Raw genomic sequence first — 13,894 nt, forward strand, 5'->3', positions numbered from 1 at the left:
GAAATTATATTTGAAAATTAACATTCCATAGTATTCTATAAGAATTTGCACTGTTAATACGATACTATAAATTCATGCTGTCGATGATTTGAAGCACATCCGATATTAAGCATATAGCATGCTTAATCTGCTATTCATTTTACTCCCAGTACGCACATGTGTATAATACATGCGATAATCAGATTAAGAACGTTACTTAAGCTCGGCGCGTTTAATTCCACGTAGATTAACTCTTTGACGTCGGTTCGCAATCGACTTTTTTATTGTGTAATTGGGTGTTGATGAGATTACTTTTGCTTCGACAGGTGACGGATACCAACGACAATCCACCGGTGTTCTTGGAGAGCGCCTATTCATTCGACATACCAGAAAACGCAGCCAGAGGAGCTCGGGTAGGTCAGATTGCCGCCAATGACCCTGACCTCGGACCCAACTCGCACCTGACCTACACGGTAATCTCGGATTGGGCCAACGACGTCTTCTCCCTGAACCCTCAGACTGGAGTCTTCGCTTTAACTGCCCGACTGGATTATGAAGAGGTGAGTTGAAAAACGTTTACATTAACATTTTAATTTTATATGTACATATGTATATAAATATAAAAAAATATTCAATGTAAGAGTATATTGTTAATAATATATTAACATCATTAGCTTTATACTTAATTTAAATGTTTTAAATTGTTCATATTTAGACTGAAACCCAAGCATATACATAAAAATAATAAGCCCTTCATAAACTCGTATGTATATAAAAATAAATTTCAATACTACTTAATTCATTTTAATATGTTTTAAAATATCCTCATACTTTCCCATTACCCAAATAGTAACTTACAGAAATTCTTCAGATATTGTAGTCTGCAAATCTTTATTTTCATTCATATATGACCACGGAAAAATTTAAGGCTACAATAACACATAATATTGCTTATTAGCACATGACACTTTGGATGATAAACTCATTTTATTATAAAATATTGCATGTTTTTATACTTATTCGTGATAACTTTTGCGATATCTTCGATAGATTGATTTAGTTTCATTTACTCGCACAATTCGATGTATTTACGATATTAGTATGAAACAATTACGATAACAAAATACATATCCAATGCACAAAACCACTTTTGCTTCATTCGATCGCTTCAAAAACACTAGTGTATAAATATTAAAAATCCCGCAATTGGGGGACACAATGGTCCCGGCTTCGGACCACGGGCGTTAATGAAGCTGTTAAGATAAGACGTCCGAGTATTATTTATCTACACGTGCGGTTTGTTCATTTCGACGACGGCGTTTCATTTACATATATAAGCAACCTTCGGTCGGGATTCGGTTGTGTTTTAATGCCCATTTCTTTGACTGCGCTCGTGATTTACGGTTATCATTAAGCGTACGTGAGCACTTCTAACGCACAATACCGCAAGAGTTTACGACCCATTATTGTGAGGCATATGACAAAAGATTGAGTGACCCTCGCGGACCTCGCAGGGCCCAAAGTGAAAAGCCGCACTCGTACGTAACTAATTAGGCGAACAGCTAGTTATTTTTAATTTTAGAAAATAAACTTACTAATTAGGAATCATTGCGAATTCTTAAGGAAAACTGAATGAAAGCCTATTGCTGTCTTGTTCATATTAAAAATAGTAGCCATGAAAACATTGAATAAATATGCGAAGCAAAATAAATAAAAGTTATTGTATAGCGCGATCATAAAATTTCTCTCATGGGAATTTCACAAATAGGTACTGTTTATTAAAATAAACGATAGCTACACAGTATAGTTTAAAAAGTTCATTTTATTTGCTATATCGTTATACTAATAATATATAAACATACTTTTCAGGCAGTAAATATTAAATTTTCAAGTAGAAAAAGCGAAATTAAAAATCAACTTCATAATAGCAAGCATCGCATACAATTTGAGAAACAGTTTTTTTTTATTATTTAGCTTAATCAACATGATTTATTTTTTATCTTCGTTATTTCATATCTTCTTCATTACACTATTGCTTTAATGTGAACCTTTGTTCATCATTACACATTGCTCTTCTCTGATCAAATCTGAGTTATTGTTCGTTGCCCTGATAAGAACAGATCCATAGAATAAGATCAATATATTCTGTATATGTTAACGGAACACGTTATTCGAGTTATGGCACATCGCATTAGTGCAAAGTAGCAATGTAATATTACATACATAAGGAAGGCAAGCCTTTCTTATGCATGTCGTAAAGTAAAACATATCCTGGTTCAGGAACAATTAATTGGATATATCAATGCTCGTAAAACAGACCGCAATGGAGGAAATTTATTGAAGAAGTCTGCGTATAGTCTCTAATATGAAAATATATGTATGGCACCCGTAAAATATAGATAATAAAATACACATAACCCCCTCCACCCACACAAACCGAGTCATATACTACTCGTGTGTGTAAATCGCTCGTAGCGCGCATGACTTTAAACAATCAAACACTATTGAGATTTATCGTGGCAAGATTTATCGCGCGATGGCGTGTCCGGGCAATTGGTGTTGTTGTTGTTGTTGGGCAGAAGGCACCAGCAGCAGTCTGCATAACTTCCCGTAGGCTAGGCGCGCATACGATTACGTTCACCAACATATGTATGGATACACTAGTACACGTGCAAAGACCATCTTACCCGATCTAGACCTTGTGAATTAATCTCGTTCTTTGTTACACTGGCATCCGTTGAAAAATCAACCGTACGTAAAAGTAATAAAACAGAGCAGCTGACCTAATTATGCAATTATAATAGTATTAAAAATACCCTGTATTAGAAACACTGGTGAACGCGCTAGTAATAAAAAAAATCGATCAATATTTTAATTATTATATGATATATCCTCACATAATATTTAAAATTAAATTTCTATTGCTATTCCATATTATAGTAATCTATTTTCATCAATTCTTTCTTGACCATAACCAATAGATACTTATTATATTAAGACCATCGGAAACTGAAAAGTTATCCTAATGCGTCACAATGGCCAAAAGCATAAAAGATGCGACAATTTTTTAAGATATATATAATTTAAAAACATAAAAAGAGGACAGACACAAATCATCTCAAGATGTGTGCATTGTCTTATTAGAACTGAACCAACTCACAGATTTCGATGTACCGTATTGAGCTGTCAAACGGCTATTGTGCCATAAAAAGTTGGCAAGTGCTCCAGTCCTAGCCTTTACCATTACTTAACCTTTGTGAAGGGTTGAGCAATTTTCAAAAGTATTTAATTACATAAACACTTCTGCGAGTTGACAATGTAAAGTATCACAACGCTTCCAAAATGAAAACACTGAGAAACAGGTATACAAAGTACTCGTATTCCTTCAAGTACGCTGTACTTTTTCGAGCAATAATTCATCGCATTGACTCATTACGCTAGAAATACATATAATAGAACAGAGGTGCTCAAACGGTCAATCGCGAGAGGTTTTTAAGTCATAAATTACATATTATATTTTGTAAATTTCTGACATTTAATTTATAAAAAGTACTTGTTAATATAGTAAAGAACATTAAATATTAAATTATCATCTATCTGTCTGTAAGTTAACACCATTATTTGGGTCAACTTATTTGTGCGAGTCTGTGTTTTCCGAAATGAAAAAAATTAAATCTAAATATCGTAATCGGCTCAGTGACGAACATCTTAATTCATGCTTGAGTTTGGCACTTAGTAATTACGTGATATCTTTTGAGTACATGAAGTGTCATGCATCGACATCAAAAGAACGCTAGTTACAGAACACTTATTATTTCAATGATAATTTATATGTGATTATCTTTGCAAATAATAAATACTTGTTATTTATAATCTTTGTATTTTATTTTCACCTAATCGATCGCTTACCGCCTAATGCTTTGATGTTAGATTGTCGATGGTTTAAGTCTGAGCGCCCCTGTAATAGAGCCAACTTAACTAAGACATCATAAAGGGTGCACGGGTATTTTTTAAGTGGCGCGCATTTCTCAATACCGAGCATTTTTATCGATTTGCTGAATTTTCAGTACTTCTTAAAGTCTTTACATCAAAATCTTGTCTAGAACATATCCAGCAAAATGGTAGGAGTATTCCACTGGCATTGAAGATCTTAAGAATGAAATGATGTGACATTTCATGACACTGAAAGTCAATCGGTTATGGAAAGCCCACTTCTATAAAAAATTAAGATCCAACTGCAGACCGAGGGAATCCAAAATCAATGCACTCTCTTAAAAATATTCGTCTGGGTAAATAACCTCCAATTGTACACCAGAGTCGAAACAAAATTAAAAAGAAAACATTTGTATAGTGACAGTGTTAGCGTAACGATACATGTAATTATTAGTAACTCATATATCAGATTCATATATATTTATTTATACTTATTTAATAATTTATTTAGCTTAATAGCTAATCTTTACATCAAACAACTTTAAGTATATAAACATATATAAAAAATGTATAAAAAATACACAACAGAAAATAAAAATATACACTAATAAGACTTAATATTATAATTTATTTCTATATGTTCGAAGGTGTTTTTTAATTCCATTTAGGAAAACCGTTATATTTTTGCTTTTTCGGATTATTCTTGGAACACTATTATACAAATCAAAACCTCCGTACATAACTCCCCTAGCCGTACTCGTTTTCTTATACTTATCTATCTTTAAATTTTCTCTATTTCTAGTATTATATTTATGTACATCTCTATTTCTTATTAAATACTTATTAAAATATTCTGGTAGCATATTATTTTTTAACTTATATATAAATACTAAAACATTCATACTCAATATTTCTTGAACATTCAACCATTCTAATCTATCAATCATACTTTTACAACTAGTTAATCTATTTTTATTTAAGATTACTCTCATTGCCCTATTTTGTAATTTTAGCGACATTTGGTTGTCTAATTTATTTAACATATTTAATATTGTTGCACAATAATTAAAATGGGGCAATATTATACTATTGTAAATTATTCTTTTTGTATTTATACTTAATATATTTCTTATTCTAGATAATAAACCTATTTTTCTACTAATTTTTTTTAATATGTAATTACAATGTTCTTTAAAATTTCATTTTGTATCAACAATTACTCCTAAATATTTTATACTATCCACTATTTCTATACTAGAGTTATTTATTACTATTTTGATATTATTATCTAACACATTTTTAGAATTAATAAACATACATTTAGTTTTATTCTCATTTAATTTAAGTACATTATTCTTTAACCATATTTCTAATATACTTAATTCATTATTTAAATTATTTACTATTTCTTTAATATTATCACTTATGCAATACTTAAATGTGTCATCCGCAAATAGATGAATTTTACACTTTTTTACGTTATTAACTATATCATTAATATACAATACAAATAACAATGGTCCCAATTTAAACCCTTGTGGTACTCCATATGACACTAATTTCTCTTCAGAATATACATAATTTATTTTAACTTTTTGTTTTCTTTTATGTAAGTAATTATTAAACCATCTTAAAACTATATCACTTATACTTATATTCTCCAATTTCTTTAACATTATTTTTCTGTCTATTGTTTCGAAGGCTCTCTTGAAATCCAAGAAAACTGCTCCAATGATTTTCTTTGTATCCTTAGCCAACAACCAATCATTTATCACTACTTGTAATGCAGTTTCAGTGGAATATTTTTCTCTGAATCCCGATTGTTGTTCTCATATTATGTTTTGAGAAGTAATAAATTCCTTGAATTGTTTGATTACTACTTCTTCTATTATTTTTTCTATACACGGTAGCATGTTGATTGGTCTCATTTCTTCAACTTTTTTACTATTTTTTATTTTAGGTATAGGTACAATAGTAGCAATCTTTAAATTTTCAGGCATTTCTCCTAAGGAGAGTGCTTTATTTATTAAATAATTTAATTTAGTTCCTATTATTTCCCAAGTTTCTTTAATTATATTTATATCTAGTTCATGAGTACTAGTTCCTTTTTTAAATTTACATATTATGTTATGAATTTCATCTAATGATACTGATTTAAATTTACTAAATTTTACAATTATTGCTTTATTATTATATTGTACTAAATTACTAAGCCTAGGTATTGAATTCACAATTTCTTCTATACTCTCAATGTAATATGTATTCATTTTTTCTGCCATTATATAAGGATCTTGATATATATTTCCATTAATTTCCATTTTTATTATGTCGTTTTTTTGAGTTGGATTAATTAATTGTTTTGTTGATTTCCACATCTTATTTGGATCATTTTGTATTTTATCTATCAATTTTTCATACCATTTCTTTTTAGCCATTCTTAATACTTTGACTGCCATATTTCTACATTGTGTGTATGTTTTCCATTTTTCATTAAAGACTTTATATTCTATTTGTTCTGTTTTTATTATTTGAAAATTTTTATATGACCATAAAAAAACTATATATGACCATAACAACACTCATATATGTTTTTATTCAGATTCTTATGTACTTTTTTGCGATTATTTTAGGAGGTTTTAAGTGCATAAATATAAATTATTATAAAAATTTCGATACGAGTCATTGATTTGTGTCTCAAATTTTTCATACCTTTAATAGAAAATTTAAGAAAATGCGTTTGCTAATGCAGTACAAATTAAATTTAATTACTTTCGGCAATTGGTTTTACGAAGTAACACTTCTGTACAAAATTTCTTCACTAGTCGTGCTTTTTTTAATATATTTTATTTATATTATAGATCTAACTTACAAACATAAATGCATTTAATTCCCCCAGTATATCTCTTATATCTTATAAGGTAGATAATAAAGATATTCCTATGCAAGATTTATCGATTTAATCCTTATATTTACTTCGATTCGACGAGCACATTTTACGACGCGCCAATTCGTCAAACGCCATGTCAAACTTTTAAATTGGCATTCGTTTGGCTACAGCCGATGAATTATGCCCCTTGCTATCTGTGGATTCACGGTCCTTATGTTATATATATATATTTTTATTTATATATATATATATATATATATATATATATATATATATATATATATATATATATATATATATATATATATATATATATATATATATATATATATATATATATGGATTTTTAGATTTTCGCGAGTATAATTATTTTTGAAATCTCGGGATTTATCGCGATTTTTGCTTACTTGTATTCTATATTTCGAATAATTCGTGATCATGGCGGGAAAATCACGGCCGAAATATTGAATACAAGTAAGCAAAAATCACAATGAATCCCGAGATTTCTAAAAAAATATTAAATATATTTATATATATATATACATGAAGATGTTTCACGACACCCGAAAGCGAAATGGTGCATATAAAAATGATAATAAACGTGCGATGATGTTTCTATCGCAGATGATGACACGTTTATCGACAGAACGAAAGCGAGTGTAAGCCCTTGTCTCGGTTTTGTCGGCGAGAAGCTCGCGTAATTTATGCCGTGTCTCGGGCGATAAACGCCATTTTTTTAAAACGCATAATATATTACCGCAATGCCTGAGTCGGAATGCAATTAATATACGAACGGTTAGTACGTATACAATATTATTTAATGTGATTTTTTAAACAATGTTATGGTTAAATGTCAAATAAAATTGTTAATATTTGTTTGATATTTTTGGATAACATTATTTCTGTTCATTGGAATTAAATATCCTGATTACTTTTACCTGAAGCAGAATCTGATTCCGTATTAGTGATAATATAAATAGTAAATTACGTAATTGAAAATTTTAGTAACGTAATCTGACATAAATACGGCAGATACAAATTTCAGTTTTCTTTTGTAAGCCAATTATATTAACATATTTAGACGCATTTCTTCTGTTGCGGACTTTTTTTCTGTACTCTCTGTGAATAGGGGCTTCCGTCAACCAACTACCATTTAATGTCGGAAAATAGCATGTTACATAATTTTCCCGATTTAAATCCCATCAGAATAATTAATCTCGATAAGAAAATTTTGCTGGGGAAACTCTCGGAATCACTTTTGAGTGCAAATTAATGTTCTCTTAGCACGTAAACGACGTCTGCGAAAAATCTTTCACGATGTTTAGCTTTGTTATGAAGCACGTGTCTCACTATTTTAAATTCACCATGTTATCAAATACTCCCTTTTAATTATTAACAATTATTATATGATGTTCTATAATTATACAAGTAATTATCGACATTGCGGTTGCTCATTTTTTTATATTAAAATTTTTATATTTATTTTGGGTAGCTTATTTATATATTTTAATTAATATTATAAATATATATAATTAAATAATATCTCTGCCGATGAAAGCATTACATAATAAAAAAAGCCGTAAGGATATCTTACGAGTCTTTAAAGAGTGAAAGATTTATTTTTCGCTCATGATTGTTCAATTATCTCCTGAGATGTTAAACATAAGGTATGTAAAATTAAAAGTTTGTTTTCTGTTGTGATAATTATAATAAAAGTGATCACGGGAATAACTCATATGCGTGTATTTAGCTTTGCATACACGCGTGTATTACTCACATATATCCATACATATGTATGTACATATATTAAAACACATATACAAGAGCGTTCGTGCGATCCACTATAATTTATTTGGACAATTTAAATGGTTCCCTCTAACGGATTTTTCCCAGACGTTACAAAATTTAAACGTATCGAAAAACACGTTTCCTTCGCCCGTTAACCGCATGAGTTATGTGACGGTGCACATGTGTGGAGATATGAAAATAATCCGCAGCATTGTTTATTTATTTTTATGTTGATTTTGAAATATTATTCGTGATCGCGACGATTATTCGCCACGAGATATCCCCCCTGTGTTAAATAAATTTCTCTACGTGTCGTGGGAAAGCTTTTGATGAATGACTCGGATTTGATCATGTTAAAAAAATATATTCAACATTACACAAACGAAGAGTATCGCTTACATAGATTTATAGTTTTTATGCAATAAATTATACTTAATTTACTTCAGTTTAAATACATAAAACTTTAATTTACTTATGCTCTTTTATACACCTAATACCTAATTTAATAATGCAGCTTTTCTTAAATATCATATTTTTTACTTAGGATCTGGAATTATTTTTTTACAATATTTGTATTTTTAATGAAATCTGATGTTGGGTCTGCGGTTTCGTGCTTAATTTTAAAATTGATTTGTAAATAGTCTTCAGGAGTATTACTTATTTCTTAATTTAAACATATTTCCTTATCCATAATTAAGAGTTAAAAACTATATTTTCTTGATCCACTTCATTCAATCTCCATAAAACCCTAAGAAAAACAATTAATTTAATTTATTGAAATCGACGCGCAACTCTACTGTCAAAAACTGACTTACATGCTTTCTACATATTTAATTGAGTTCTCAATATCAATACATCCAATGTTGATTTATGATATTTAATAATGAGATTAGTTTGATGTGACACAAAAACACATTCAATTTTTGACAAATATTTTTCAAAAGCAAGAATTTATGTGTGTGCATAAACGAGAAGGTTTCTTAAATGGATTTTATTCAAAGCATAGCCTATTTAAAATTTAGTGCCACTATTTTTACTGCCTCTAGCCATGCTGACCATCTTGTTTTTGAAATGTTAAAGTGCTAAATGTTGTTTTAAAATCTCCTATCATTTTTGATTTCCACTTAAGAAATTAAAAAAATGTTAGACAGTACCATATAAAGTTATTTCTTTTTATTGACAAGACTTAAAGTATGCTTTCCATAACCATAAAATGTACAATTGTTAGCACACCATTAAATTTTTCTACCATATTGGCTCCTTTATCGTAAGCCTTGTCCCATCCAGAAAACGCTAGCCCTCTTTTATATAGAAAAAATATTATATCAATATAATTCTTCAGCAACTTTTTCTAATGTTATCTTTGGTCATTAATTTTATTTAATCTAAACTTTTCCATAAAACATAATTATCTTCATATTTAAAAGAATTTTCGTAAGATTGTTAAAATAATTTTAATCGAATTTCATATGGGACCTAATTTTTTTTAACCTAATAATTTACCTTGGGCAGCTCCCTCTCATTAAATCCTGCATTTATGTATTGTATATACCTAAAAATACTACCCCACATATAATATCAGTATATCCAAAGTAAACGGGGAAATCGCTTCACATAATTCGTTTCTTAAAATGATTTGAAACATATTACTAAAATTATCAATAAATAAATATATTTTTCACGCTTAATTGATAGCAGATGGTATAATATTTTGATAATTTGATAAAAATATTATATGTATAATTGAATTTTAACACATAAAAATCTAAAAGAGCAATAACTTGACTATCTATAAAACCTCAATTATATTTACGTAAACCAACGTTCAATTTATACAATAAAAAAGAATACAAGGCATCACATAAAATATGAAATATTTTCAATATATTCAGCCAATATTGTCAGCTACTTTCAATAAAATCTTACGATCCCCTGCTGGAATTTATGCGCATTAACACACACGCGCGTTGCATATACCATATTAATCATTTTTATTATCGTTCATGCTTTAATTTTTTCGCGATTTCCATGCCGAAAAAAACGTATTTTCTTGTGTCGGATGAACCTTTTTAATCTGATGCAAATATAATAGGACCCTCAGGGCGGTTTATTTTTTATACGCGCGCCAAGTGGCAGTTGCCGATGCATTAATTCCATCGATCTCCACCACCGAAGGACCACCCTTTCAAAAATATTTTTATAAAAAAAAACACCTCGAAGAAACGCTATTTTTGAGCAACCACATAATTACGCGACAATCCTATTGTTATTCGATTTACGACTCAAAACCGCACGCAAGCAACGCTCTGTTTAAGCGACAGTAACGAAAACAATCTCATAATAATCTGGCAATATAAATATACTAAGAATCCCTTTACGCAGTCATAAAACAGAAATATTTTTTGTGGTTTCATAGTAAAAAAAAATATTGCATAACGTCTAGTCAGCGTGTTAAAAAATACTTCAGCTTGACAGACGGCGCTTAGACATCATCTCTGATAAATACCGTTTAATTGGCAACAAATATTAACGTTTGATCTTCCAATGATCGCCGACGCAATATTGATATGTCGATTCGTCCATCCGAGACAAATTATCATAAGTTCTGTTAGTTAAAAAGTCCATCTGAAATGATCTACGATTGATCTACGTACGCTCTCGGGCCTCGTATCGATTTAATCGTATCCGTCATATTCCTTTGCGGTAGTTATTTGGTAACTCGTAACCGATCGCATGTGAGTGTGTGCATGATGTTCACGGACAGATAAGAGATGTCACTAATGGTAGACATTTTCGTTTACAACTTCATTTGACACTCGACCAAAAAAAATGCTGGAAAAAAAAACAGAAGTGCCTTTGTACAATCTCGTTGTTTGCTCGTAATATTTTTTATCGACGTCCAATCGCTTTTCGAAGAGTAAAAAAGGACGGACGGTCAACATACGATTATAAAGATGAAGAATAAGGATAAGGCGTGTACCAACGTCTGAGTTGCATCGTCTACGATTTGAAGAGTTAGTAATAAAAATAATCTTTAACAGCACTTTACATACATACCTTTTACATTTATAGAGATTCTTTTAATTTTTATTTGTTAATTTAAATTACTAAAATAAAATTATTCATATAAATTAAATTCATCGTTAAAGTAAGCTAGTGTTTGGTTTAATTTTCGCGTAACCTATCTAAAATAAAACCATTATTTATTATTTATATTATATGCATAAAATATTTAGATTTACTTTTATTTTGTAAGGTTTGGTACGATTTATTAATGGTTGATTTACGTTATAGATTTTAGTAAATTTACCTTGGAACTCACTTTTGGATGCAAATCATTTTTCTCGGAATATTCTTATACATATTCTGTAAAAATCTTACATTTATAATGTATATATACTTATTCTTTGCGGTCCTGTTAGAAAATAAGAAAAATATTTTCTTAAGAAATGTAACTTAAAAATTCACTGGAGGTACATATAAAAATCATATTAATATTTAATTGGTTTATGAAAATCGTATCTCTCTGATATAATATATTTGTAACAATTATTGTTGCAATTAGAGGATTCTGCTTAGTAGAGATAAACTTTATTATTTCCACTAAACTAAAATTTAATTGTCAAGTAGTTGATTTAAATGTATTTTTATTTTGATGTATTTTCTCAATATACTTTTTTGAGCGACCAATATTTCTTCATAACACACGGCATGTGGTGCGTTTAAAAGTAGCCCAACAATGTGCTAATTTTTTTTAAACTTGTTTAAATACGAAGAAAAACATCGTCGATCACGTCCAAATACAAAGCTCTAAACGACTCATTGTTTTTGACCGGGTGAGCTTTTTTCGCGTGCGCCGAAAGCTCGTGGCGCTTTTTTCCCGACGCCGACGCCCGGTATTTTACGCGAAATATTCCGAATGTCACCGGACAAAATCCGCCACTATGAGGTATACCGCCGAGGTATCGACCCCACTGATCCCTCCCGAGCTCGCCTCGGTTATCCCGAGCTTTCAAAAGCTTTTTTTCGAGCGAGGACCGGTGCCGGCGGGGCGCATTCGAGACCCGGAGCAATGCCGCACAAAGGCGGCCGCTGTATCCTCTTTTTTTACCCATCGCCGACGCCATATTCCCTGTATCACATAAGAATGAGGGATTTTGTCATTGGCGAAATTCCGACGTGCCCTTTTATATGGTAAGCTCGAATTGTAATAATTCCGCGGCGGCACAGGCCTCCGCAAATGAGTGTCGGAAATCTTGTAAGTCCGCGGTGGAATGCCGTCCGACGCGCGTCTCTCTCTCCAGAAACTTATCCTCGAGATGATGGACCCTCTCCTCCCGCAGGAAGACATCGCAGACATTGTGTTTGCTTGTCAAGTGATAAAAAATTCACTTTTATTCATACTATATGGTTATTTATTTGCATCCAAAATGATGAACGAAATCCCAAACGCAGTGTTTTTACGATTTTAAAATCAGACATGCATAAAAGAATGCGTGTATGGCATAAGTCAGTGATTCCAAAAACATTAAGCAATTCGTTACGTTGACGTCGTTTTACAATATGTCTTATAATACATAGCATATATTTTCTTTACAAATTTAAAGAAAATGTTTTGAAATTGTTGCAAAATTATTATTTCACTATAATAAAATTGCACAAAATAAATCATATTCACGTGATTTATATAATTTTATTATTTTAGTTCTTATTTGGAATTTTTTTAGCCAATTTAGGTGCAACATAATTCATTTTATTTTTAGTCAGGTAATTAATATGTCTAAAACTAGAACCCAAATATTTTTTTTTTAATATTGTTATTTTTATTCATGCAAATTAAATACACAATAAGCTGCTTATTAATTTATTAACGAGCAGAATATACGAGTGATATGTGTCGCTTACTATTGACCTAAAAGGCATGGTTTCGAATCCAATAATAATTGTTATTGTGTCTGGAAAATCGGAATTAGTAATTAATTTATAATTATAATTTTTATTGATTATCACAGATAAGGTTTACTTAGATTTTCCTAATTCCACAGATAAATATCGTGATGATTAAATAAAATCGAACTATACATATTAGGTTTTGAAATTTGTATTATAATGATCTACTTCAGATCATAGAGAAACTATGTATTCAACAACAAAAAAATGCTAAATTATTAATGACTGTAACATAACCTAAATTATTTATAATGTGATTTGTGGTTTCCTATAATTGAATGGCACGATTTTTTTTTTGTATATATATTTTATAATTTATATTAGATTATTTATATTACATCAACAGTTAATTCTCTA

The 13,894-nt window shown here is 30.1% G+C and overlaps 1 protein-coding gene across 1 annotated transcript in view; it reads left to right on the top strand.

Moving 5' to 3' along the window:
* The window catches only part of ft (cadherin-related tumor suppressor fat), a 252,843-nt gene that overhangs the window by 200,547 nt on the left and 38,402 nt on the right, over positions 1-13,894 (top strand). The window contains exon 3 of the mRNA XM_088193971.1: positions 306-539. Coding sequence (XP_088050097.1) covers positions 306-539 — 234 coding nt within the window. The remainder of the gene's footprint in view (positions 1-305; positions 540-13,894) is intronic.

This window comes from Plectrocnemia conspersa, unplaced genomic scaffold (genome assembly GCF_051122295.1).
Source record: "Plectrocnemia conspersa isolate PC_06_02 unplaced genomic scaffold, ASM5112229v1 ptg000010l, whole genome shotgun sequence".
Taxonomy (NCBI): Eukaryota; Metazoa; Arthropoda; class Insecta; order Trichoptera; family Polycentropodidae; genus Plectrocnemia; species Plectrocnemia conspersa.